At 35.3% G+C, this 27693-nt stretch overlaps 1 protein-coding gene across 2 annotated transcripts in view; it reads right to left on the bottom strand.

Annotated features, from left to right (window-relative positions):
- Positions 1-11060: 11060 nt before the first annotated feature.
- LOC149577043 (uncharacterized protein At5g01610-like) overlaps positions 11061-27693 on the bottom strand; it is an 84582-nt gene continuing 67949 nt past the window's right edge. The window contains exons 1-2 of one of the 2 annotated variants that reach the window (XM_089821710.1): positions 25623-27016; positions 11061-11402 (exon numbers count right to left, since the gene is read on the bottom strand). In XM_089821710.1, coding sequence (XP_089677836.1) covers positions 11388-11402; positions 25623-26105 — 498 coding nt within the window. In that variant the 5' untranslated portion in view covers positions 26106-27016 and the 3' untranslated portion in view covers positions 11061-11387. Of the gene's footprint in view, positions 11403-25622; positions 27017-27693 lie in introns of those variants that run through there. The other variant, XM_089821718.1, reaches the window with a different exon arrangement.

Below are 27693 nucleotides of genomic sequence, written 5' to 3'. Positions count from 1 at the left end.
TGAATCTTCTATATCCTTAAAATTGATATTTGTAATATTGCGTTGAGGTAATATTTACTACATTGTGTTTATCCTCCCTAACTAGGCTGTTAATATTTGGTTGTGTTCACCTCCACACCTATATCCCATTTATGATATGGTGGGCCCTCTAAATCATGTTAGTTTAAATTGATGTCAAATCCTTATCCATGTTGGTTCTCCTTGCATCAAGTTTTGTTTGTCATGTCAATCACTTTCTTCTTGACTGAAAATTAGATTAATTGCTTACACTTTCATAAAGCCTTTCATTAATGACATATCTTCAATTATATGGTGTAATGACCCTTACCAATAGGCCACTAAAAAAACCCTAAATTTAATACACTGCTGAAAGTATATTGATGAATAAAAGAAATAATAGCGCCAATGTATTCATTCAATGAAAACCAAATATTTTTACAAATGATATGGCAATTTTTAGCACCAAAACATTATGACATGGCACATTACAGAGAAACCCTAACTGGCTGTATATAATTGAGAACTTGTTGCAACTACAAATTGAAATGAAGAACCTGGATTGATCAAATGGTGGAGACTGAATGTTGAAAATGATATGATGAAACTGCAACTCCAACTGAAACTCCAAACCAGCAATTGAGCACAAGTGAAAGGACTGAAATATCCTTCCCACAGCTGCAATGATTCAGGTGATCTTTCACACCCTCAAACTTGCGTACCAATTGAGAGTTTTTGTTCTCAATGGCCAATTGTGACTACTTACAAAAACCCTAGGCTCCACAACGCACATAAGCAAAAATCAATAATAAATCTCGATGATAGGCAATGAGCCCTCAATGCCTATTTATTCCTTTTTTTCTTGATAGGTTGGCCTCCTTTTTAATTTTTTCTCTGCTTCTTCCAGCAACCTCTAGAAGATTGTTTTATTTAATGACTTTATAAAATATATCACTTTATTAAGTTAATAATTAACTCCTCCAAAAATAGGGACATTACAGGGCCACCCCTCCTAAAATTGCTTAGCCTCAATCAATCTTAATGCTGGATGCTGCAAAATCACTTCTCCATCCCAAGTAGCATCTTTAACAAGCAAATTTTTCCACTTAACCAGATACTCTCTGATTACTCTCCTATGAAGCTGCTTCTCTCTACTATCCAAAATGGATTCTGGCACTAAGATCAGTTTCCCCTCATCATCCAAGTTAGGTAATACTGCAGAAGGCATCACATTCTGACCCAACGCCTTTTTGAGGCGTGATACATGAAACACATTGTGCACTCTACTATCTGTGGGAAGCTTCAACTCATAAGCCACCTCACCCACTCGCTTGATGATCCTGAATGGTCCATGATAGTGTGGCTTGAGTTTCTTTGCACCACTCTTCTTGAGAGTGGACTGCTTATATGGCTGCAACATGAGGTAAACCATATCATTTACCTCAAAACTACACTCAGTCCTCTTCTTGTCTGCATACTACTTTTGTTGGTTCTGAGCTCTAGCAATGTTGTCTCTGAGAGTAGCAACTATATCCTTACTTTCCTATAATAGTTCACCTGCACGGGGTACTTGACTATCTCCCAACAACAAATCTAAGAAACTAGGTGCCTCATAACCATAAAGTGCCATGAAAGATGTCATTTGTATAGTCATATGATATGTAGTATTATAACAATACTCACAGAGATATATCCATCTGACCCAAGCTCGTTGTTGATCTGCCACATAATTCCTCAAATACCCTTGCACCCATTTGTTTACAATCTTCGTTTGACCATCAGTCTGTGGGTGATAATTGGTGCTAGGTGTAAGCTCAGTGCCACACAACCGAAATATCTCCTGCCAAAAGTGACTCATGAAGCGGTTGTCCCTGTCACTCACAATGCTCTGAGGCAAACCATGTAATCTAAAAATCTCCTTGAAGAAGACCTCTGCCACCTGAGTTATTGAGTATGTAGTAGAGATAGGGAAGAAGTCAGCATATTTTGTTAGCCTATCCACCACCACATAGATACAATCACGCCCATGGGCCCTGGGCAAGCCCGTAATAAAATCCATAGAGATGCACTCCCACTTCCTATTAGGAATAGGAAGTGGCTGTAGGAGCCCTGCTGGATAAGTGTGCTCTTGTTTATTCTGCTGGCAAACATGACACTCATGCACATACTGCAAAACATCAGCCTTAAGTCCCTTCCAAGTAAATTGTTCTTGTACTAACCTGTAAGTCTTGAAATACCCAGGATGGCCTGCTGTAGGTGAATTATGGAATGCTCTCAAAATCAACTGCTTCACTTTCGATCCTGGGACTAAGTAAATCCTATTCTTATAAATGATCAAATCATCTATGAGAGTGTATCTGGTGTCGATTGTTGTTCCCTCCACTATAGCATAGGCCCACGTGTCTTTGGCATATTCTACTACAATCAAGTGTCGCCAATCCTCTGATATCTGAATCATAGAAGTGAGGTGTGGCCTACGAGATAAAGCATTTGCAACAATATTATGTGTCCCCTTAACATATGTGATATCAAAATCATATGCCTGTAACTTACCCACTTCCGCTAACGATCATTCAGGTCCCGTTGTCCCAAAAAGTGCCTCAAACTATTATGATTAGTTTTAATACAAAATTTGTTGCCCACAAGATACTGTCTGAATTTGGCCAAGGCATGCATGATGGCCAACATCTCCTTATCATATATGCTGAATGATCTCTCAGGCCCTCTGAGTTTCTTGCTCTCATAAGCTATAGGATGCTTGTCCTGCATGAGTACAACACCAACTCCCTCTCTAGAAGCATCACATTGAAGCTCAAATTCGTTCGTGAAATCAGGCAATGCTAATATTGGGCATGTAGTCATTATTTCCTTGAACCACATAAAACAATCTTGTGCCTCCTGAGTCTACACAAATCCCCTTTCTTCAACAAATCTGTCATGGGTGCTGCATGTTGTGAGTAGCCATTGACAAACCTGCGATAGAATCCACATAGACCAAGGAACCCCCTTAACTGTGTAAGGTTCTCTGGTGGTGGCCAATCAACAATAGCGCGAATCTTTTCAAGATCCATTCGCACTCCTTCTGCACTAATGATGTGTCCAAGATACAACAGTTCTGTCATCCCCAAATCGCATTTGGACTCCTTGGCATACAAGGACTCCCTTTGTAAAATGCTCAATACTGTCTCCAAGTGCTCTAAATGTTCCTGCCATGTCCTGCTATAGATCAAAATATCATCGAAGAATACTAGCACAAATTTCCTCAACTGATGGTGGAAGACCTTGTTCATAGTGGACTGAAAAGTGGCAGGTGCATTAGTCAAACCAAAAGGCATGACTACAAACTCAAAATGCCCGTAATGACCTCTGAAAGCAGTTTTTTCAATATCCTGCTCTCGAACTCTGATCTGGTGATAGCCTGATCTCAAATCAATTTTTGTGAAATAACAAGCCCCATGAAATTCGTCTATCAGCTCATCGATGCATGTGATGGGATACTTGTTCTTTATAGTTCTCTTATTCAACACCCTATAATCAATACATATTCGTAGAGTTCCATCCTTCTTTTTGACCAAAACAACAGAAGATGCAAAAGGTGACTTACTTGGTTTGATGTGTCCCATTGCTAGCAACTCCTTGATGGTCCTCTCGATCTCATCTTTGAGTTGTTTTGGGTGCCATTATGGTGTAATCATAACAGGCTTAGTGCCTTCCTCCAGCTCGATAATGTGCTCTATACCTTTGTCTAGTGGCCTGCCTGGTGGAATCTCACTGAATACCTTCTCATACTTGATTCTCAATTTCTGAATATCTGGATGATATTTAGTCTTATGTTGCTCCTCCTGGGTAGGCATCAAGACGCATATTGTTGCCCACTCTATATTATTATGCCTGGCTAATCTCTCCAACCGCCTAAATGAGATAGTCCTGACATCACCATTACAGATAGCCTTCAGCACATGAGTCCTGCCATCCATCACGAATCATATCTCTGTATCCTCCAATCTCAAGGTAACCTCCTTCAAAGAATGTAGCCACTGCATCCCAAGTACTATGTCCATGTCACCCATGTTGACCACATGATAGTCTGCCTTAAACTCATAGTTGTTTAGGCGCAAAGGTAGATCTCGCACCATCCTGTCACAACGAAGAGTATATCCATCGGCTACCTTGACTCTCAGTCCCTCAAACTCCTTAGTAATGAGTCCACGCCTCTCCACAAATCGTGCATCAATGAAATTATGTGTGGCACTTGTATCCAACAGAGTAATAACCTTCTGTCCTGCCAAGACTCCCTGAAATCTGAAAGATCCCTCTCTTTGAATACTAGACAGACGTGCCTCCTGTAAATGTAGCTCTGGAGCCTCTTTTTTCTCAGCACTATCTACCTCTTGATCACCCTCTGCCTCATCAGGATCCTCATCATGGTGCTCTGAGATGTCTGAATTTGAACCTTCATAATAAGCCCACATCACCCGGTTAGCCTTCCCCTTAGGCCTCATAGGACAATCATGACCAAACTCATAGGGACCTTTGCAAAAGAAGCATAGCTTCTTCCTATGCAGGTCATTAAGCGTTTCCTTATCCCAAGGTGCAACTGGCTTGCCTTTTGAGTCACTAACCTTCTCTTTACCCTTGTTGAATTCCCTTCTTATCTCTAAATGATGAAGAACCCTTTGAACTAAACCGGTTTGTTGGAGTTGCAAGTTCCATATTGAGGGCTTTCTTCATGGCTTCCTTTAATGTAGGAGGATCAAAGGCCTTTACCCACCCCTTGAGTGGTTCAGTTAATCCCTTTGTGAATAAAATGACTAGCCTCCTTTCTGAAATGTTAAGCACCATCACTGCAAGCTTCTGGAAGTAGTTAATAAATTGTTCTAAGCCTCCCAACTGTCTCAACTGGGCTAACTCTTAGAAATAAACTTCAGGATTTTTTTTATCAAACCTTTCTATCAATCTATCCACAAACTCCTGATAAGTGGTTACCTGATTGTGTTGCAATGTGATCATGCCATGTGTCCACCAATCATGTGTTGCCCCATCTAAGTGTAAACTGGCATAATTGAGTGCTTCAAATTCTGTCATAGTCTTCAGAGATAGGAAAGTCTCCACCTTATGAATCCAAGCACGAGCAGTTATTTTTCCACTGCCATCAAATGTGGCTAATACCAACTTGTTGGTGACCTATTGCAACTCACTGTGTTTATCTACTTGCTTCTGCTTGGCAACTCTATAGTTCAGGTACCTGTCAAATGTCCATCCATCCTGTACATATTCTGGTAATGAATCCCACTCATTCCTCGCTTGTTGGAGTTCATCTACAATATCTGTTACCATAGCATTAGGTGTGCATGCTGGAGTTTCTTCTTTGAATGTAGGACGTGTGGGTCTGTCAGCTGTTCCAGACCGTGTCCTATGTTGTGATCCTGCTATGCTCCTGTCATTCTGGTCATTATTATGATTATTTCTCCTATTTTCCCCAATCAAATGTTGCATCATAACCATCATTGCCTGTGTACTTGCCTCTATTGACTGTAGAAGCCTCTCTTGTTGCTATAAAGTCTCATCATCTCGCACACTTCTGAATGGGCTTTGAGAATGTCTCTCAGCCATTTTCTTAGTTATGTTGGTTCTTTTGTAAACTAAATTAAATGGTGGCTGGGTAACCCTATCAGGCTGGCAGGAAACCGCTCTAATACCATTGTAATGACCATTACCAAAAGGCCACTAAAAAAACCCTAAATTTAATACACTGTTGAAAGTATATTGCTGAATAAAAGAAATAATAGTGCCAATGTATTCATTCAATGAAAACCAAATGTTTTTACAAATGATATGGCAATTTTCAGCACCAAAACATTATGACATGGCACATTACAGAGAAACCCTAACTGGCTGTATACAATTGAGAACTTGTTGCAGCTACAGATTGAAATGAAGAACCTGGATTGATCAAATGGTGGAAATTGAATGCTGAAAATGATATGATGAAAGTGCAACTCCAACTGAAACTCCAAACTAACAATTGAGCACAAGTGAAAGGACTGAGATATCCTTCCCACAGCTGCAATAATTCAGGTGATCTTTCACACCCTCAAAATTATGTACCAATTGAGAGTTTTCGTTCTCAATGGCCAATTGTGACTACTTGTAGAAACCCTAGGCTCCACAACGCACATAAGCACAAATCAATAATAAATCTCAATGATAGGCAATGAGCCCTCAATGCCTATTTATTCTTTTTTTTCTCGATAGGTCGGCCTCCTTTTCAATTTTTTCTCTACTTCTTCCAGCAACCTCTAGAAGATTGTTTTATTTAATGACTTTATAAAATATATCACTTTATTAAGTTAATAATTAACTCCTCCAAAAATAGGGACATTACATATGGCTTGTGCTTATTATTTATTTTGCTTTGTAATTATCATTAAAACACTGACTTTGACGATGTGATAGCGAAACAAATTGGTGTGACTGATGGTATGTGTGGTGTCACACCCCTTTTATAATATGCCATATATAATGAGTCTAACCTCTCTTTTGGAACTCACATAAAATATCAAGTGTTATTACATAAGAGAGATGTAACCTTAGAACATTTTTCTATATATAACATAAATAATTTCAAATTATAATAGAAAAAATTGAACATAATATATTGTATAAATATGATCAAAATTCTAACAATAAATAATAAATATAAATTAGTAACAAAAAAAAAAACAAGTATATATATATATATATATATATATATATATATATATATATATATATATATATATATATATAACCTGTGAGTGACGAGTTTCTCCAATACCCATCTCATCCCTTGCTTGACCCTAGGAGTGTATTGTCTCCCTCAAGTCCGTTCTGTTAGGATTAACCACAGACATAAATAATGATTATGTGCAAATATAACCAATATCATGAAACAATAATTCGCATAGAAGACAAAACAAGACAAGGATTTAACCTGTGAGTGACAGGTTTCTCCAATACCTGTCTCATCCCTTGCTTGACCGTGGGAGTGTATTGTCTATAACCTGTGAGAGATGGGTTTCTCCAATACCCATCTCACCCCTTACTTGACCTTGTCAGTGTATCATCTCCCTCAAGTCTGTTTTATTAGGATTAACCATAGACATAAATAATGGTTACGTGCAAATATAACCAATATCATAAAACAATAATTCCATAAAAAAGAACACAAGACAAGGATTTAACATGGTTTACCTAATCCCTGGGCTATGTCCACCAAGAAGTCCAATATTATTATTATCCAATGATTACAATCTGCAAGTCCTTATAGCTCAATATTGCGCAAGAAGCTACAATATCACCATGCATTATGAAATCCCTAACTCTAAGCCATTTTACACAAGCTTTTGTCGCTTACAAAATTAGGGTTAGAATAACTCGTCCAATAGAAAAATAGCAGTCGACACCTTTTACAATAGTAGGGTCATTTTTGGCTTCAAGGGGTGCACTGCACTGAATGAAGTTCAGAGTTTGATTACGCTCCACATCACAACACATTCTTCCCATAGCTTGGTCATCCCCTACATAGCCCTATCTACCTATTTGATGGCACCTCCACCCTTCATAGTTGTAGAAAAAGAAAAGTTTTGCCTACACCAACTACAGATAGATACGACCGATAAAGAATCATATATATATAGTAAATGACTAAAACTAAGTTTTTAAAATTCATTATCTTCTATTTTAACAAGATTCTAAATTAATATAAATATGTAATAATCAAAATAGAAACATAGATTTGTGATACATATATATCATAAATCATATGTATGTATATTATTAAGTAAAATCTTAAGTTGCCTATAACAAATACTAGTAGTGTAATAAATTTAATTGTCATATTGACAGTTTCTAAAAGTTTAACCTCTCAATTCATACGGTCCAAGAAATTTTCAGCCTGTCATATACAGTCCAAAAGTGCAAAAATGGCCAATCCAACCATCGAATTTTAGGCTTGATCAAGATTACAAACCAATGTATTTTTTTTAAGCAATAGATCATTTCTATTTAATATTTTTTTTAAGAACATACATTATTATAGAGTTGTAGGTATACTCATATGTCAAGACCTAATGTTGTCCAACTAAGATAGTTTTGAGTGAGTTTCTTATGAACATTAGTTAACATTTACATCAATGAGGTTCTCTTATATTTACATAAAACTCTCAATGTTGCTTATCATGAGATTGAGGATGTGGCGATTTACATAACTATGTTAATTTTAATTGGATTGGTGATCTAGATTGCAAGAGATCTATGAATTATTATCTTTACTTTGTTTGGAAGATGTAATTATTTAGCTAGCAAATTACAAGCTATTATCATGGTTGTTCAATAAAGTATGCTACATGATTGTGGCACGTGCCTAATAAGAGGCAACGTAGTTACAGATGCGTCTAGGTTTAGACTTCTAATGTTGGCAATAAAAGATAGGTCTCATTGAAATCATTTTGTCCTATAACTTGCTTATCTAACATCTTCATGATGGTTTACGCAATGTGATCAAAACGTTGATGGAAAATAACTCGAACACAACCAAATCTAGAAACTGGGGGATTGAGCACTTGTGATAAAACATCTTTGAAGGGATTGAATGAAGACCAATTGGGACAACAATGTTTTGGTAGTAAAATTTTGTTTTCAACATTGAATGAATGAATGAAACTATAGCAATTTAAGGGATCGAAGCTCAACTGCACCAGGTAATTTCCAAATTCCTTTCTATTTCTAATCTTGGTATATCTTAACCAAAATAACCAGCATTCTCCTTTATCTTATCCCCTTCAAATAAACTATGCATGTTGAAAATCTTGAAAAATGCTTAAGAGGAGTGAGCCTACAATACCAAGGTCCAGGAGGTTGCTAGGATTTCCAATTCGACCCTTTATGCACTAAACCTTCATTAGACTTGCTAATTGCTTTCAAAAATGCCATGGTGTATGGTTTGTATTACTCTATAAATCAGTGTCATGGTGTATGGTTTGTATTTCTCTATAAACAGTGCTTGCGATTAGACGGCACGGTAGTTGTTGTGAAAGTTATATGAACGTTGTTCTGTTCTCAAAATTAGAGAAATGTGTAAACACTGTGTTATCATCTACATTTTATTTCATGGTTTATAATTGGTCACAAAAGTTAAAGCATTAAAAACAACATTCTTGACTTAATGTTTCACCATCATTTCATCATGAACGTGACGAGGATTGTGTAAGCAACAACTGCCTTTCCTTAAATTTGGACTACTGTCCGAAGCACAATTATTGCTTTCCACCCAATGCAAAATAGCATTTTGACAACTAAAAGACCACTATACGTTTCTTTGTTGTGTATGGGTGCAACTACAACTATGCATTGCAAGTGAGATGTGGAAGACCACCACCCAAGCTACGTGTAAAAATATCCAATCTTTGTCCTACCCAAGTGGGGTATCTTAACTCCGTATGGGGTGGACACTAGCCAAAGGCAAATACACACGCAACTTCAAGATCGCCCATCTAGGTTTTCCAAATCCAAACAGCTAACATTAATTCAAATATGAAAATTCATACATAAAGAAATATAAGAAATATCAAATACAGATAATTGCATACAAATTGATTTACAGTTTTGAAATCCTCCTCGAACATTATGTCACATATCCAACTTGTCTAAGGATGCTATCCCATTCAATAATTTGTCACCCGAAAACTGGACTCATGTAAAGGTATAATTCGGAATTAGCTATTATAACCAACCAGTAACTTTAAAATTTAAAGGAAATCTTCAATCTTGAAAAGATGAACTACAACCTTAATATGGCTGTTTGATTAACACTATTCATTATATGTATCCCCCCAACAATCAACTCGAACTCAGACGACAAAAATAAATAAACTGGTAGTTCTCAAAAGCGCTTAACTTCTTCATGTAGTTGTAAGTCACAATCTTATTATACAACTTTTCTCATGGAGGATTGGCAGGCCATGGAAGGAGCTGCATATGAATGGCCCAATAAAGGAGTTAAGATCTGTTGAAAAGACTTTCATGTTCAGACTGAAGAGCGTTAAGAAAAAATGGCTATTTGATTAACACTACCATTATATATGCACCCCTCATTCAAATTAAATGCAATAATAAATAAACTGGGAGTTCTCAAAAGGGCATCGCTTTTTCATGTAGTTGTAAAACACAGAAAATTATTGTACAACTTTTTTTTGTTGCAGAGATCAACGAGCAAGCGAATCAAGGAAACACTTGCTAGTGCCTGGCAAGACACGGAAGTTGTATATGAATGGACCAATCAAAGACTCAAGATCTGTTAATAAAATTTTCAGGTTCAGACTGATAAGAACACTAGAAAAATGGCATGCCCTGGATGAGAATAATTTTTGTATTTAAGAAAAAGTTACATTTCTATTACAGAGTATCAGATTGCTTGGAGATGATATAGCTTTTAAAATAGATCCTCTAAGATAAGGAAATGGATTTCCTGGTTATGTGGCCAATAAAAGGCTTCGCTGTGCTTTCTTGTGGTGTAAAGTCACTTAAGAGAATACCAATAGATTTTTGTTTTCTAAGATGCAATGCATCTCATTGTAGCGAAGTGTCATTGGCATTCCCTTCAACTAGAATTGACCATCCAATGTATTCGCTTGAATGGGAGTACCATCAGAAATGGTCACTCGAGAGATACCACTAGATTTTTGTTTTCTAAGATGCAATGCATCTCATTGTGGCAAAGTGTCATTGGCATTCCCTTCATTAGAATTGACCATTCAATGTATTGGCTTGAATGGGAGTACCATCAGAAATGGACTACTGAAAAAGGATTTTTACAGTCCTCAATGGCATCTCAATTTACTATTACAAATCTCAAAGCCTTTGCACAAAACACATACCATGCGCTGTACAATTTAGTTCATTCTTATCAGATGCACCACAATTACAGGAAGCCAGTCTGAAGTAGGCAATAACTGAGGCTGAACATCCAAACAAAATATAGGACTTTTGAAAATAACTAAGGTTGATCATCCAAACAAAAGATGGAACTCATAAGTAATATGTATAACAACTATTTGTACTATCCAACAGTAAATCAGCATTGGAGTCACTATGCAAAGAGTAGTACAATATCTGGTAGCATATTGAAAATCAGAATTATCTGCATATTTCAAGAGGTATCCCTAAAAATACTACAGCAATACAACCATTTTATAAACAAAATATAGAGTATCCTATTAATCTTATATCTGACCATAAGCATCCTTTTATATCCTCTCTGTAGCATAAGCTATGACATGGAGATGATTTCAAAATGAACAGCACTGATGCATCATCTATACATGAATTCTTTATCTGGATACAAATTTCCATCACTCCACGGCACTCTGCCAAGCATCAGAAACCAACAGAAAAAAAATTAACATTTTAACATTTGAGTAGTTAAGCAACTCGATAGCAACCAGATGCAACAAAGTCCAAATATATTACAATATCCTTTTTACTCTTAAGCTACAATCAGTCATAAGTTTGTAAAAATGTTAAATTATTTCAACTAGCCAAATTCCGTCTTTTTTATATGCCATCATGAGTCTAGCTGCATTTGATTATTATATGTCCATTAATGGGTTATCTGAGAAAATACAGTACAGACTGATGGCAAATAAGTGGTACAGGATTTTAGTATTCAGAAGATATTGGATATGGTTCTGAACCAATATGAAATAGAGATAACGATATGTAGCATTAATGCTAAGGTAGAGATCGATCAGCAACATATTGACTCAGATATGCCTTAGAGGAATCATAGTTAATGAATTGTACATCAGTCATTGCTTCTTAATGCATATCAATGTTCATATACAGTACAGACAAGTGGCTAAAAAGTGGTAAAGAATTTCAGTATTTAAATGTTATTAAATATAGTTATGAACCAATATGAATTGGAAATAACGATATGTAAAATCATTGCTAAGCTTGTCGTGGTTCATGAACAATATGCAGACCTAAATGCTCTATAGAAGTCAATAAATGCTCATCAGTCATTTTCTGTTTAATAGGGTTAAAGTTATGTGGGACTTTTAGTGGCACTACTTATCATGGGCAAGCAAGATCAGTTGCCTATCAGACTGTTTACAGTGGAAGTACACCTCCCTCGCTTATGATCTTCCAATTTAATTATTCGTATTATCAGTGCTATAAGGAAAAAACATGTTAGAAATCTACACACTAAAGTCTTTCCAGATGAGGACACAATATAGATATGAATGAGAACATTGGAACTGCATTCCTGCGGCACTAATTCAATTGTATACAATCAAATAGATACACCAAATAATTTCCTCAAACAGATATCAATTGCTTATTATTCAGGCATGAAAAGAAACACATGGTCATTTAGGATGATTCAATCTCAAAATGTTCACTGGCACACCAGCCATTTCATAATCCTTTCCTTCCGAATTTATTGCCAGCCATTCCAAGCTTCTGAGGTCAGGCACCATAATTGCATATTGATGGTCTAACTACAAGACACATGTATACAAACATGTGCAAGCAAGATGCATAAGCACCAGATAATATTTGGTATGAGCATGCTATAACCTATACAGTGTGCCACCCAAGAGACTGGTGTTTTAATAGGATAATAGATGGCAATTACTATTTGCAAAAAGATGAGGCCAATGAAAAAACTTAATTTTTCAAATGGTGAAGATGTACTCAAATGCAGACAGAAACACTAAAACCCATCTTTATATGGAGGATTTTCATAACTTCATTTGGCATTGATCCTTGCAAATACTTCATTGCCCTTTTCCAAATTTTATAGAATCAATAAAATTCATTTTTTATTATAAATATGCACATAACCCTGTTGGAGAATATTGTGAGGAATTTAATTGGTCTTCTTACCATTGCACTAATCTATTATGCCAGTATAGACATCATATATGTATCCGTTCACACAAAGTCTTAAAAGTACTCGAGTTTAAAAAGATCATACAAAGTCCAAAGACTCACCCCAAAACAAATAATATACAAATATCATAGAAGCAGGATTTGGTAGTTAATCATAATTAAATATGTTTAGAACAGGTTAGACATTTTCCCATGCCAGTTCATTTCTGCAAGCAGGAAGGTAATAAAACAGTCAAATGAGGGTCACTAGTTAATTGTGATTAAACATGATTACAGAGCCTCGTACTTTCTGGTTTGTCTCACCAAATGGCAGTCAGTCCACATTTAATTGAAACCATCAGGGAGTAAATCAGTAGCTCTCACTTCAAATGAAGGTTCTTGATTACACACGTTAAAAGATAGGACTCTTTTTTCCCACTATATTTTTAATTACTATTTCAGAAAAAAATAAGTATTTTTCTCATTATTTCCCATTCTAAACCTGAGTAATTGCAAAACATTTACATTCTGGCTATGCTATGTTCCTGTTGTGAAGTGTCGTGCCACTATGCATGCAATGACATCTAAATGTATAAAATGTCAATGTGGAATTGCTGAATCTGTTAGAATGTCCCTGCCATGAAATTTTGTTACACATACCTTGCCAATAAGACAATAATATGCCTTTTACAAAGCTGTGTGTGTGACTATGTGTTAAGCAAGCAGGACAGACACACAAACACAAACAGGCTATTCATCTCTTTATTGATCAGAGAAATTATGAAGAAGTTTCTCGTCTATCATGCAAATGTTTCAATCCCCAAAAGTTATATTCTAAACTTGTCAGGGCAGATGAAGAGCCCAAAACAGGGGAAATGAACATGATGGACATTCAATAAAAGAAAGAACAGCAAAAAGTATAATAAAATGTGAACCCCAACGAACCTAATTTTTGAAGTTCAAGTATCTACTCAGCCTCACCCCAAGTTTCCAGGACAGGGACCACAGGGGAAATGAACATGATGGACATTCAATAAAGAAAAGAACAGCATACAGTATAATCAAATGTGAACCCCAAGGAACCAAATTTTTGAAGTTCAGTTATCTTCTTAGTGTTACCCCAAGTTTCCAGGACGGACTGCAGGGGACGGGGAGACAAGTTTCTGGGACAGAAAAAAAATAGGACAGATATATAATATAGGGAAAATTTAAGATATATAGGTAAAGTTGCATATACACATCGCATTCATATGAAAAACATGGATAAAGCATGCCATTTAAACATCATAGAACCTTAACATGCAACATTTCAACAGTCAATGCTCAATATGCAGAATTGTTGTCAATATGCACGTAATATTAAAATAACATAAAAATTTGAAATACACCCAAGAACATTATTCAGAATTCATTGTCAATAGCAACAAGAACAATAACCCACTTTCCAAACTGAAACACATTACTAGCATTTATTTTGAAACTACACATCTAAATCATTGTAAGTGGACTGATATTAATACAAGGTGGTCTTTTATAAAACTCAGCTCATGATATAGGTCTGTTACAGTAAGATGTTACCTTGATGCAACCTCCAATATTCACCATATCTTCCACACAGGACCCAAATCAACCCAAAACCAACCCAACACTGATGCACTGCCACAAAATGACTTAATGCACCTACTAGGTCCCTAATGTACTTTTCAGACTTACCCAACCCTTGGCAAACAGTCTGCTACAGGATTCTTAGCATGTAGCATAACTGTAACAGCATTCTTAATTTCACAATTCTTAATGTAATGTTCTAAAATACTAATTAGAGGACCTCAAATAGTAGAAATTAAATATCAAACATTACTAAGCATGTCAGGGAGAACTTGGAAGGAGGGGCCCACTTTAAAATTACAAAAGGAGCTTCAAAAATGAAATCTATGTTTTTTAAATACTGATGTTGCCTATCTCATCGAGGACGCTCATTTGTCTCAAGGACTTCCAAGGCGTCTGGTGATGCGTGTTTTATGACCCATCATACAGTGGAACAAAATACCGAAATATTTTATCCTCTCTTGACCAAAGTCTTGTGTATGCTAAGATTGCTAGAAGATCATACGATGATTCCAAGGTTCCTTCAATGTCAAGTCTTGATTGTGGATAAGCTCGGTGGCTGATGATTTGCTGATGATCACAAGGGGCCTTACATATGTTTATTCAGATTTGTTTCAAGCCATACTAGATGCGGAAGCTATCTAAATGTTTTGTAATGAATTTACTTTTTTTTGGGTTTTCACAAAATATGAGGAAATGAAATGGGATATGGTTTAGAGATTCTATTCTACTCCTAAGGGAAGTGATGACAACATATAGTACTCTGGTGGACAAATTCCTAAAATTACCGAGCTCTGCTTCCCCAAGTTATACTACCACTATGCATGAACTGGTGCAATCTTCAAAGGTTACACAAAATATTTTCATACCACCACATACACCATAATAACAATGTATATGAATGATCGAAGTTAAACATATGCATGAAATGGGTTCAGACTAACTTTGCACAATGATTTAGAATCACTAAAATGTCAAAAGTATGAACCAAAAGAATTCATCAGTACACCACCATATTCCCCATTGCAATCACAACAATTTAGCTAGACCAAACTTAATCTAATTGAGGGAATTTGAGAGAACAAGAAAGCACCAAGACACATCAAGTATTCACCGAGCTTCAACGAAAACTCTATTATTTTAGTAGCTCATAGCAACAATCTCAAAAAAATCCTCCCTTTACAAATGAGGAGTGAGGCCTTTATCTAGGTCCTTGATTACAATAGATGGCTCAAATGATCACAATAATCGATGGCCTAGATCATGCCACATCATCACTAATTAGGGTTAGGGCAAAGAAAAGGAATCTATATTAATATAATAAGAAATTCACTACCATAGTGGATAATAGATTCTCACTATGCATGCTTGCACAGAAAGAGAGTGGAGTGCAATAAATATCCACTATGCATGTCCATTACTCGATAAATGCTCAATCTTCCTTGAATAAATTATTCTTGATTTCATTCTTTCAATGCATAGAAGTTTGACTTGGAGACCTTAATTCTTCATCAAAGATAATTGGATGCCATGAAATGATGATGGAGGCCATGTAAGCTTGAGTCCTTTCCAACTGTGTCATTTTATAACTATGTTCCAACTCTGATTGACTTTTCTGAAAATCTCTCCTTAAACATCTTGTCTTCCATGTACTTGCTTGGAAATTTATCCCCTTGAAATGAATAGGAATCCCTTGCTAATGATTATGTCACTTTAGAATTTCCTCATATTGAACTTCCTTCGCCATGTTCTTGGATTTTTGGATTTGAACTTTGATCTTTGAACCTTGAATGCCTAGGACCAGATCATTTAGTACTTCGATGTCTTTGATGTTGGTACTAGAATTTTGGATTTGGGCGTCTTTCTTGAATTTCTAGAACTAGAGATTTCTCCTCCTTTCTCTTAAAATGCTTTAAATTCACCATTATGACTTTTCTTATGTTTTTGAAGAATTCCCCCTTTTGTTTATCATCATCAATCATTTTTCCAGTCATGGGTGCACACTTGAAAAATGTGAAATTTGAGATCTAGAGGAGAAATTTTCCAACACAATCATTTTTCATTTTTCCATGAAGGAGAAATTTCAAACACTCAACCAATTTTCTTCCATGAAGGAGTCATTTTTCTCTTCCACGAAAGTGAAATTTTCCAAAACTTAGCCATTTTTTCTTCCATGCAGAAATTTTCCAACACTTCGCCATTTTTTCTTCCATTAAGGAGAAATTTTCCAACACAACCATTTTTCTTCCATGAAGGAGAAAATTTCCAACACCAGACCTGCCATTTTTTTCTTCAATAAAGGACAAATTTTCCAACACTTAGCCATTTTTTCTTCCATGAAGCAGAAATTTTCCAACACAACTCTTTTTTCTTCCATGAATGAGAAAATTCCCAACACTTAGCCATTTTTTCTTCCATATACAATAAACTTACCAACAATTAGCCATTTTTAGTTCCATGAATGAGAGAATTCCCAACACTAAGCCATTTTTTCTTCCATTTACAATAAATTTTCAAACAATAAATTCTCTTAAAATGCTTTAAATTGACCATTACGACTTTTCTTATGTTTTTCAAGAATTCCCCCTTTTTGTTTATCATCATCAATCATTTTTCGAGTCATGAGTGCACACTTGAAGAGGGTGAAATTTGAGATCTAGAGTAGAAATTTTCCAACACAATCATTTTTCTTTTTTCCATGAACGAGAAATTTCAAACACTCAACCATTTTTCTTCCATGAAGGACCCATTTTTCTCGTAAGAGAAATGGACTTACCTCTCAGAGAGTAGAGAAGCTAGTTGTTGTACACAGTGTGTTGCATATCGGTGACTGCAAGACAACTGTGTACAAGGAGAGTCCAGCATCACGATGGGATGTAGAGCCGGATGAGCCATCGCAAATTAATGAGGAGGGGGATGCTTTAGATCCAGCCACAGGGCTCGTTGGTGTTCCCTTTTCAGCTCTTGATCTTGGAGAGACTGATAGTTCCAGTGATGACGAGTTTCAACTTCCAGCCTCCAGAGGATGATCATTGACCATCGATTTGACATTTTGATTTGGACTCTTGGAGACTTGTAGTTTTTGTTGGAACTTTGCATTATATACTTATTTTGATATCATGATTCATGGCACATGATACTTATTGTAATCATCTTATCATCTTTATGTCATGACTCATATGATCATTTATTACTATTAGAGAGTAGAATCTAGATACTGATACTATTGATTTGAAGACTGATATATAGACTAATATTTATTATTTGTTGATGTTCAATGTTCAATGTTCATTGTTTGTGTCATTTGATCATGAATTGTGATCTTCCAGTTGAAAACTTCAATGCAATGTTCAATGCTTAAGTTTTTTACATCTTTGTATCTTAGATTGTATAATTGTAGGACATATTTTCATATCTAGCATTTTAAGTACCATATGTATAGTATATACACCCCTGCTCCCTCCGCCACCCCTCGTCCCCCCACCGTCCCCAAATCAAGGCCCCTCTATCCCCCCATCTCGAAAACTTGTCCCCCAGTCTCCTAGGGTGGTGTAACTATGCATAATTCATAAATGCCTCCACTGTGAGTATCCTAAAATGTTTGCTAGCAAAGCCCATGTGCTTTATGATCAGAAACCAAATATTGAAATCATATTAAGTTCTCAAGCACTGTTTTTCATTTTCCAACTTATGAAAAATTGGTAATGTAAGATTCATAGCCCTTGCTTTTGTCAGATCTGGATTGTTTTCTTTTACAACAGCATGCTCAAACCAAGTAAAGCTATTCCCCTATTCTTTTCCTATTCCATGTGTTCTTTGAATCCAGCTAGTATATACGAGATAAAACAATTTTATAAAAATTAAAGGCACTAGCCAAGAAGCATAAATGGTAGTTGCATATGTAACATATGCTCTCTACGAGACCATCTCCTCATGGTGAAGTCTACTAGTTATCTTCAGTGTCTAAGGATTCAATTGGACAACTAGGCTTGAAGCTGGTAGCCTCAAATATCAAAATGGAAGAGTACTCGAGCTGCTATTATAATCTAGATCTACAGTATGGAATAATAGCACAAAGATCAAAACCATTTCATTTTATAGAGCCCCAAATATTGTTCGAATACGGATTTTGATGGAAATTACGAAGTATCTAAATAGATGCAAATAGGCAAACACCAAAAAAGGGTGAAACACATACCTTAGCCAATGCAAGTTGGCTCTATTTTTTATCCTACCCCCCAAGAGAATCCTTGCATTTATGAACAGACTGAAATAAAGCTATATCCAACTTCTTTGAGATTGCACCAACATGGGAGTATATGTACCCTGAATTTGGTATATCCACTTCAATTCCAATCACATGCATCCATAACAAAAATTTATTTCACAAATCCCAGACAGCTGAGGGATCTTGCCATAAGTGAGCTTTCCTAGGCTGATAGTTTCATAGGACACCAGATACATAGAATTGATCTCACATGGATTGTCAAGCACTACCTAAAAGTCCCCATCATCAGAAAGGGAGAAATTGCTAACATAGTCAGGCAAAAGGCCTACGGGTAGTTCATATTTCGCAAGTATCTTAGGGATAGATGGTTGAGAAACAATAACAACAGCTTCAGCTCTAACACATAACAATAACAGTACAACCAAAACAGGCAAACTTCATTGGGCACTCTATAATCCTCTTTTCCTCTTTACTTGCTACTTTGTTATTCCTTTGTGTCTTTAGGTCTCTTGGTACCAAAAATATATCCACGCTCTTTAAGTAAAAGTTTCGACTATGATTTTCTTCTCTTTTGGCTTTTGTGCTGGCAAAGTTTTGATAATCTGTCAGATCTAAATCATGACAAGTGATTGTGTAGGTTAAGACCAATAACATGCTAAGAGCATAAGTGCCAATACAAACCTAGATCTGAATTCTCAATGTGGAGTGTCAACAGAATAACGATTTTCTGTGGTATTGAATACTTATCTCAAATGATATCTTCTACAGGCTGTGAACTCTATTCTACAACATGCCTACTTCCATATTATTTTTGACATAACACATCCTATTGGTAGTAGACCACACAAATATAGCATAAATGATAATCTTGACATTTGGCTTTTTCTTGCCCTCTACTGCACTCCAAGTTCCATAATATGGTGGATTATCCCACTCAATGTTTGAAGGGACCAAGGACGCACAATGGTACATTGTTTTGTCGATACAACTTTGTTATGTATTATTGACCATACTCTTTGTGGACTGCTTTGCAAAACATTTTCTTACAATTTTTATGTTACATCCCAATTTTTGACCTAATTTAAATATAGCCATTGAGGTTCACATGAAGTTAGTTGACACTTAAATTGGTTATAATCTTGTGAAATGATAAGATGGTTAGTCGTTAAAATTTCGTGTGAAGATAACAGGTTAGTTGATTAATTGTCACGAATTCATGGAATTGAAAAGGCAGTTAGCCGTTATAATTATTTATTTATTGTTATGATAATATGATTTAATTGCAGAGAATTTCCTTACAAGAAACATGTCGAAAGGGTAAAAGCATTGTCAGAAAAGAATTAGGCACAAGAGCATCACCATCACTGGGTGGATGGGTTGAGGACCCAGTGACTTGAAACAAGATACAGCTGTGGCACCTGCATGAGCTATTTAAATAAATAATTTGAAAAACATAACAATTGAGTTAAAATATAAAACATACCTCGAGGATTTTTAATGATCTTTCACAATATTATTATAATATATATGTCTATAAGTACATATAGATATACAAATGAAATGACACCATTATATTATAATAATATAATAAAATGATGTCACCACATTAATATATTTACATATACGTGTGTAAATACAAATTATAACAATATTCAAATTATAATCTTCCAACTCTATTCTTTCCATTTTATTATTCCTTGCTTTTAGCCAATTAACACTTGGCATGATTAATCAATTTAATAATTGAAAATTCGATTGGCATGTAATCTTTCTTTTAACCGATCGGAGCCAAGAAGTCACGGCTCGTTCCTTTATTTGGAAGACATAAGAGAGTTGGAATATAACATATATACACCCAACTTTTTTTTATTTATGACTTCCTTGTTCATTTCCGGTGACCATCAAAACACGATACTTTGCATTAACATTCAAATTTCTATATATTCCATTTGAAATCTCTGCAGTTCGTTGCAGCATTTGTCTTGATACAAGTATGACGTACATTGTTATCCTTGCTAAGGCCGTATATAGAAGTCAGACATCTTTTAATTAACCTGACTGCGTGTTTGGGAGATGAAATAATCAATTAAGTATAGACGTTTTGTGCATGCTGCTGTATATATTTTCTTTGAAGTTGAACCTGCCATTAAATTTGAGAGTTTGATTGAAGAAGGACGAATATTTAGTGTCCAGAAAAGCTCGGGAAACTCCAGATTATATCCAAGTCATGAGAATGATCAGTCTTTCCGTAATGTTAAACTTATTCCTTCGTAATTAGTTAAGTTTTCCTATTTCCATAACAATAGAATTGCAAGCTATGTTCAATCTTGAATAATTGTAGGAAAACCTTGTTATGGTTCGTAGTAAAGTACCAAGTCTTGAAATCATAAAGAATTAAACCAATGGGGGCTAAAATACAAAGTTTTTGTAAGTTCTAAACCACAGAAATGTGGAATGCTAGAAGCAATCAATTGCCATTAATTGATATCTTGTTTGAATTTATAGATTTGAACTTCTTTAATTTAGCCTTGTTCATGGCCAATGATAACCAAGTAACCATGGTATGGATCCATAAATTATTATGCCACTGGATATTAGAATCAATTTTGGAATTTTTAAAGAACATAATCATGTAATCACAGATTGTGAAATGCTGGATGCATGTAATCTTCTTGTATAATTGACAAGAACCAATTGTTTTAAGAATTTTGAACACCTGGGATTCACTCAGCTGTATAGCCAAAGAAAAGGGTGAAGAGGTGAGAGAAAAGAATCTACAATAACATGAAAAATAGTATCAATTATGACATAACAATGTTCATCATTTTTAATATGAATTATTTAATAGCTCATGCATGATCCTGTTATTGTAATTCCTGCTGTCAAGTCTAGTGGTGGTGTGTTTAAATATTAGGATGCTTAGTGGATCCCTGTCTATTCCGAGTAGAGAGGGCCTTTCTCATTAGAGATTGTGTGAGGAATAAGATAAGGTTTGAGGTTGGGTGGTTAAGCCCCTGACAATGTTTTAGCTCTCCCAAAGTTGTCGGACGTACAACAAACAAAGATAAGCTATACGTTTAATTGTTTGTCGGAAATAGGTAATATCACTTTTATGATGTATATGCAAGAAGGTAAGATTAATTGAGTTATTTCATAGTTACAGTTATTTTACACCTAGATGCAAGAGATAGATTTACGGATTGTTTTTCATTTATATGAATATCAAATATGGGCATATCTTCTAATCTTGAGTTATTGCCACAGTTAAGCAATCAAAAGGAAAGAAATGACACAATGGTATTTGGAAGCCCTAATTGATTTAGTGGTATTTGAAGCTCTAATTGATTCAGTGATATCTAATGCCCTAAATGATCCAGTGGTAATTGAAGCCCGAAATGATACAGTGGTATTTGAAGCCCTAAATGATCCAATGGTAATCGATGCCTTAATTGATACAACAGTATTGGATGGAAGTCATTATATGATAATGTTATAGTGGTATTTGTGGACTCATTTGGGTGATTGCAGAAGCATTCTTACAATGACTTATTGATTCAAATTCCATGGTATGCGGATTTTAATTTCTATAGTAAATTCCTTGATGGTGTTTTAAGTTCTTAGTTAAGAAATTTTGATTAATTGTTTTTAACTGTTACACCTTCACATGAACATAACTGATATAACTGTCTTCCTATGAAATGAAGTAATAACTGTATTTCTCAATTATGTTAGTTGTTAATTAAGACTTGGGAAATCGAGCTGTTACATTTTAGCTGAAACCTTTGTATGTATTCTGCACTCTTTTGATATAAAGAAAAATTGGACGCACAAAACCTGCAAACCAATGGCGTTGTATATCCACAACAAATTAGACTAATGTTTCCAAAAACTAATCAATGTTTACAAATGGATGCAACCTAACCGTTATGACAATGTCTACCCATCATACTGGAATGGTTAACTGGGCATCCAATATGTTAGATAGACAGTGAATCAGTTGAGGATGGGTCATTAACAATGTCGTACAAGAAAATAAAGTGTATTTATTCATGTAATGATATATGGACATAGTATTTTAATTTCATTTGGAACTTCAAGTTTCTCCTATACCCACATGTATAACATGAAAATGTGATGAAAAGTATGCAAGGCTTTTTTGAAAACAATTTCCACCAATAACTCCAAAAATAACCCATTACAAATGCAAACATTTAAAACTGTCCGAGAAGGACTACACCATTAATGTATCAGGACAAAGCACCCATGGAATCCTCTTAAAGATGCGAGAAAGACCACCACTATTTTTAGTGAAAAAACATTAATGGACCCCACATAATTTTATAAAGAGTACTTGAGGATGGTAGAATCTTATTATGGCTTCATGCATTTGCTGACAATTTGTGTTTGTTTATCTCTCATGGTCACGCAAATGTTCAATCCCCAAAAGCTATACACTAATCTTGTCATGTAAAATGACGAGTCTGAAATAGGAGAAATGAACGCGATGGACATTCAACAAAGGAAAGAACAATATACAATATAATCAAATGTTAACCCCAAGGAACCTAATTCTGAAGTTCAAGTATCTTCTTAGTGTTACCAAGTTTCCAGGACAGGGACTGGAGAAGATGGGGGAAATGATTTTTCAGACAGCTATATAAGTTTAGGGAAAATTTAAAATATATAGATAGCAGGGTGGCTATATAAATATAGGGAAAATATATGATATATAGGGAAAGTTGCAACATATATACATTGCATCCATATGACAAACGTGGATAAAGCATGTCATTTAAACATTGTAGAACCTTAACATGCAACATTACAATGGTCAAACTCAATGCTTAATATGCGGAATTATCCATATGCATGTAATATGAAAACATAAAAATTCAAAATACACCCAAGAACAGAATTCAGAATTCATTGTCAATAGCAACAAGAACAATAACCCACATTCCAAATTGAAACACACTCCTAGCATTTAATTCGGAGACTACACCTCTAACTTATTGTAAGTGGACTGGTATTAATACATAAAGGTCTTCTTTAAGACTCCATTCATGATATAGGTATGTTACAGTAAAATGTTACCTTGATGCAACCTCCAATATTCTCTACATCTTCCACAAAAGACTCAAATCAACCTAAAACAACCCAGCGTTGATGCATTGCCACAAAATGACAAAAAAATTCATGTACTAGGTCTATAAAGCACCTTTTAGACTTTCCCAACACCTCGCAAACACTCTGCTGTAGGATTCTTTGCATGTAGCATGACTGTAACAGCATTCTTAATTTCCCAACTCTTAATGTAATGTTCTCAAATACTGATCAGAGGAACCCAAATAGTAGGAATTAACTATCAAATATTAATAAGCATGTTAGGGTGAACTTCGAAGGAGAGGCCCACTTTAAAATAATAAGGGCTTCATAAAAGAAAAATGATTTTTTAAAGACTGATATTGCCTATCTCATCAGGATACTCATCTGTCTCGAGGACTCCAAGGCGTCCCAGAGACGTACAAGCGCAACCCACCCCCCCACCCCAAAAAAATTCTGAAGTCCACGAATCTGTGGAACATTTTCTGTCAAATTTCAAAAAGGGTGATGGGATGGGGACATCACCCACCTGTTCCCCCAAGTCCCGGAAATGTTTTCAGTGCGGGGATAGGGGTTTTAAGGCTGTGGTGGTACAGAAAAAGGATACCTCTTTAACTGTTTTTTATTTGACCCCGTATGCCCCTTATTCCTAGAATTTGAGTCTCTAATCGGTATAAAATAATGCCATCTCAATACAAATTCAACTCTTATTCCTCAGACTAATGTTTTCTTTTGGCCACTTGACTCGAATGAGAACTGATCTATTTGAGGGCTCATTGAAACAACCCTATGATAAATCCTAAATTCTGATATATCATCCCCTGCAACATTCAGATCACATGACTACTGTAATAGGTGTTGCTAATTATAAGCTTGGTCCTGTTACTATGCAATTTATCTTGCTCTTCTGATTCTTACTATTCGATTATAGATGCACATGCATACAAGGTAAATTATAAAAATGTTCTATTGGAGAAACAAACATAGAATAGATCTTTGGATATATGATTGGATCAAAGAACAATTCTTTCAAAGAGCTGGCGTGATCTGATTTCCTAAGTCATAAATGCCTCCACACTGGGTATCCTCAAATGTTTGCTAGCAAAGCCCATGTGCTTTATGATTAGAAACCAAATAGTGAAATCATATTAAGTTCTCAAGCACTGTTTTTCATTTTCCAAGTTATGAAAATTGGCAATGTAGCATTCATAGCCCCTGCTTTTGTCAGATCTGCATTGTATTCTGCCAAAACAGCATGCTCAAACCAGGCAAAGCTATTCGCCTATTCTTTTCCTATTCCATGTGTTCTTTGAATCCAGCTAGTATATACAAGATATAACAATTTTATAAAAATTAAAGGTACCAGCCAACACGCATAAAGGTTAGTTGCATATGCAATATATGCTCTCTACCTGACCATCTCCTCATAAGGAAGCCTGCTAGTTATCTTCAGCCTCTGACGATTCAATTGGGCAACTAGGCTTGAAGCTGGTAGCCTCAAATATCAAAATGGATGAGTACTATGGATGAGTACTCTATCTTCAGCCTCTGACGATTCAATTGGGCAACTAGGTTTGAAGCTGGTAGCCTCAAATATCAAAATGGATGAGTACTCGAGCTGCTATTATAATCTAGATCTACAGTATGGAACTTTAGTGCAAAGATCAAAACCATTTCATTTTAAATATTGTTCAAATAAAGACTTCGATGGAAATTGCAGAGTATCCAAATAGATGCAAATAGGCAGCAACCAAAAAAACCGTGAAACACATACCTCAGCCAATGCAGGCTGGCTCTCTTTTTTATCCTGCTCCCCAAGAGAATCCTTGCATTTATGAACAGACTGAAATAAAGCTATATCCAACTTCTTTGAGATTGCACCAACATGGAAGTATATGTAACCAGAATTTGGTATATCCACTTCAATTCCATTCACATGCATCCATAATAAATATTTCTTTGCACGAATCCCAGACAGCTGAGTGATCTTGCCATAAGTGAGTTTTCCTTGGATGACAGTTTCATAGGACACCAGATACTTAAAACTAATCTCACATGGATTGTCAAGTTCTACCTGAAAGTCCCCATCATCAGAAAGGGAGTAATTGCTAACGCGGTCAGGGAGAAGTCCTACGGGTAGTCCATATTTGGCAAGTATCTTTGGGATAGATGGTTGAGACACAATAACAGCAGCTTCAGCTGTAACACACAGCAATAACAGTACACCCAAGAAGGCAAACTTCTTTGGGCATTCCATAATCTTCTTTTCCTTTTTACTTGCTACTTTGTTATTCCTTTGTGTCTTTGGGTCTCTTGATATTCAATATATATCCACGCTCTAAGTTAAAAAGTTTCAACTATGATTTTCTTCTCTTCTGGCTGTTGTGTTGGCAGAGCTATGATAATCTGTCAGATCTAAATCATGACAAGTGATTGTGAAGGTTGAGACCAGTAACATGCAAGCAGCATAAGTGCCAATATAATTCCAGATCTGAATTCTCGATGTGGAGTATCAACAAAATAACGATTTTCCGTGGTATTGAATACTTATCTCGAATGATATCTTTTACAGGCTGTGAACTCCATTATACACCATGCCTACTTCCATATTATTTTTTACATAAGTAACACATTGTGCTGCTGGATGTACACCACACAAATACAGCATAAATGATAATCTTGACTGTATGCTTTTCCTTGCCCTCCACTGCCCTACAAATCCCATGATATGGTGGATTATCCCAGTCAATTTTTAAAGGGACCAAGGACGGACAATGCTCATTGTTTTGTCGATACAGCTTTGTCATGTATTATTGACTGTTATCTTTGTGGACTGATTTGCACAACATTTTCTTGCAGTTTTTAGCTGAAACCTTTCAATGTATTCTGCTTTCTTTCGATATAAAGAAAAACTGGACGCGCAATGCCTGCATATCAATGATGTTGTATATCTGACAAATTGCTTGACTGTTTCGACAAATTAATTAATGTTACAAATGGATGCAACCCTAACCGTTACGACAATGTCTACCCATCATAGTCACTTCTTTGCACCTAGCCGGCACACAGCCCTTTGCACCTCCTTATGGACTGCCTGTACCGTGCCTCCTGACACAAGTGCAGCTTTTACATTGTACCGTCAGATAAAAGTGCAAATTCAATATTCATCCTGTAAAAACAATAAAGAACAAACATTTTTTATATCATTATTTATCTAAACTCATAGAATAAGTTTTTATTTTTGAATGAAAGATGTTTATAATATTAAGAAGGATTAAAATTAAAATTCTCAGAAAATTTATATGATAATTTTAATGTTAATTTCTTTTTAAATTAATAGTTATTTTCAATATTGTATTTTATTTATATTTTTTTTTTCTAATGAAATTTTATGTATAATTTCACTATTTACCTAAATCTTTGACAATTACAGTAATCTCTCTTTTTTAAACTTAAAAAAAATACATCCTCACCAAGTAAACATGTAGAATTAACAATTTTTTTAATTTTAATACTTAAAAACAAAAGTTTAATATAATTTTAAAAATAATTTGTTAAAAAATATGAAAATTTTATAATATTCATTTTAACAAAATTGATTATAATGTTAGGGAAGAGCCTACAACATCTTGGGTTCAAATCTACTCAATTATAATATTGTAATATTCGCTTTAACAAAATTGAAGTTTGAAATTTTCTTTTTTAAATAAATTATTATTTTAATTTATATATTCAATTTGTAAAATTATATATATATATATATATATATATATATATATATATATATATATAACTTTTTATTTTTTAAAGAAATAAAATTATTAAGTATATTTTTATTTGAATAA

The sequence above is a fragment of the Cupressus sempervirens genome, chromosome 1 (assembly GCF_028749045.1).
Source record: "Cupressus sempervirens isolate cs-2001-9-10 chromosome 1, ASM2874904v1, whole genome shotgun sequence".
Taxonomy (NCBI): domain Eukaryota; kingdom Viridiplantae; phylum Streptophyta; class Pinopsida; order Cupressales; family Cupressaceae; genus Cupressus; species Cupressus sempervirens.
The sequence above is the reverse complement of the archived record's forward strand: the minus strand, read 5'-3'. Positions and strand labels throughout refer to the sequence as shown.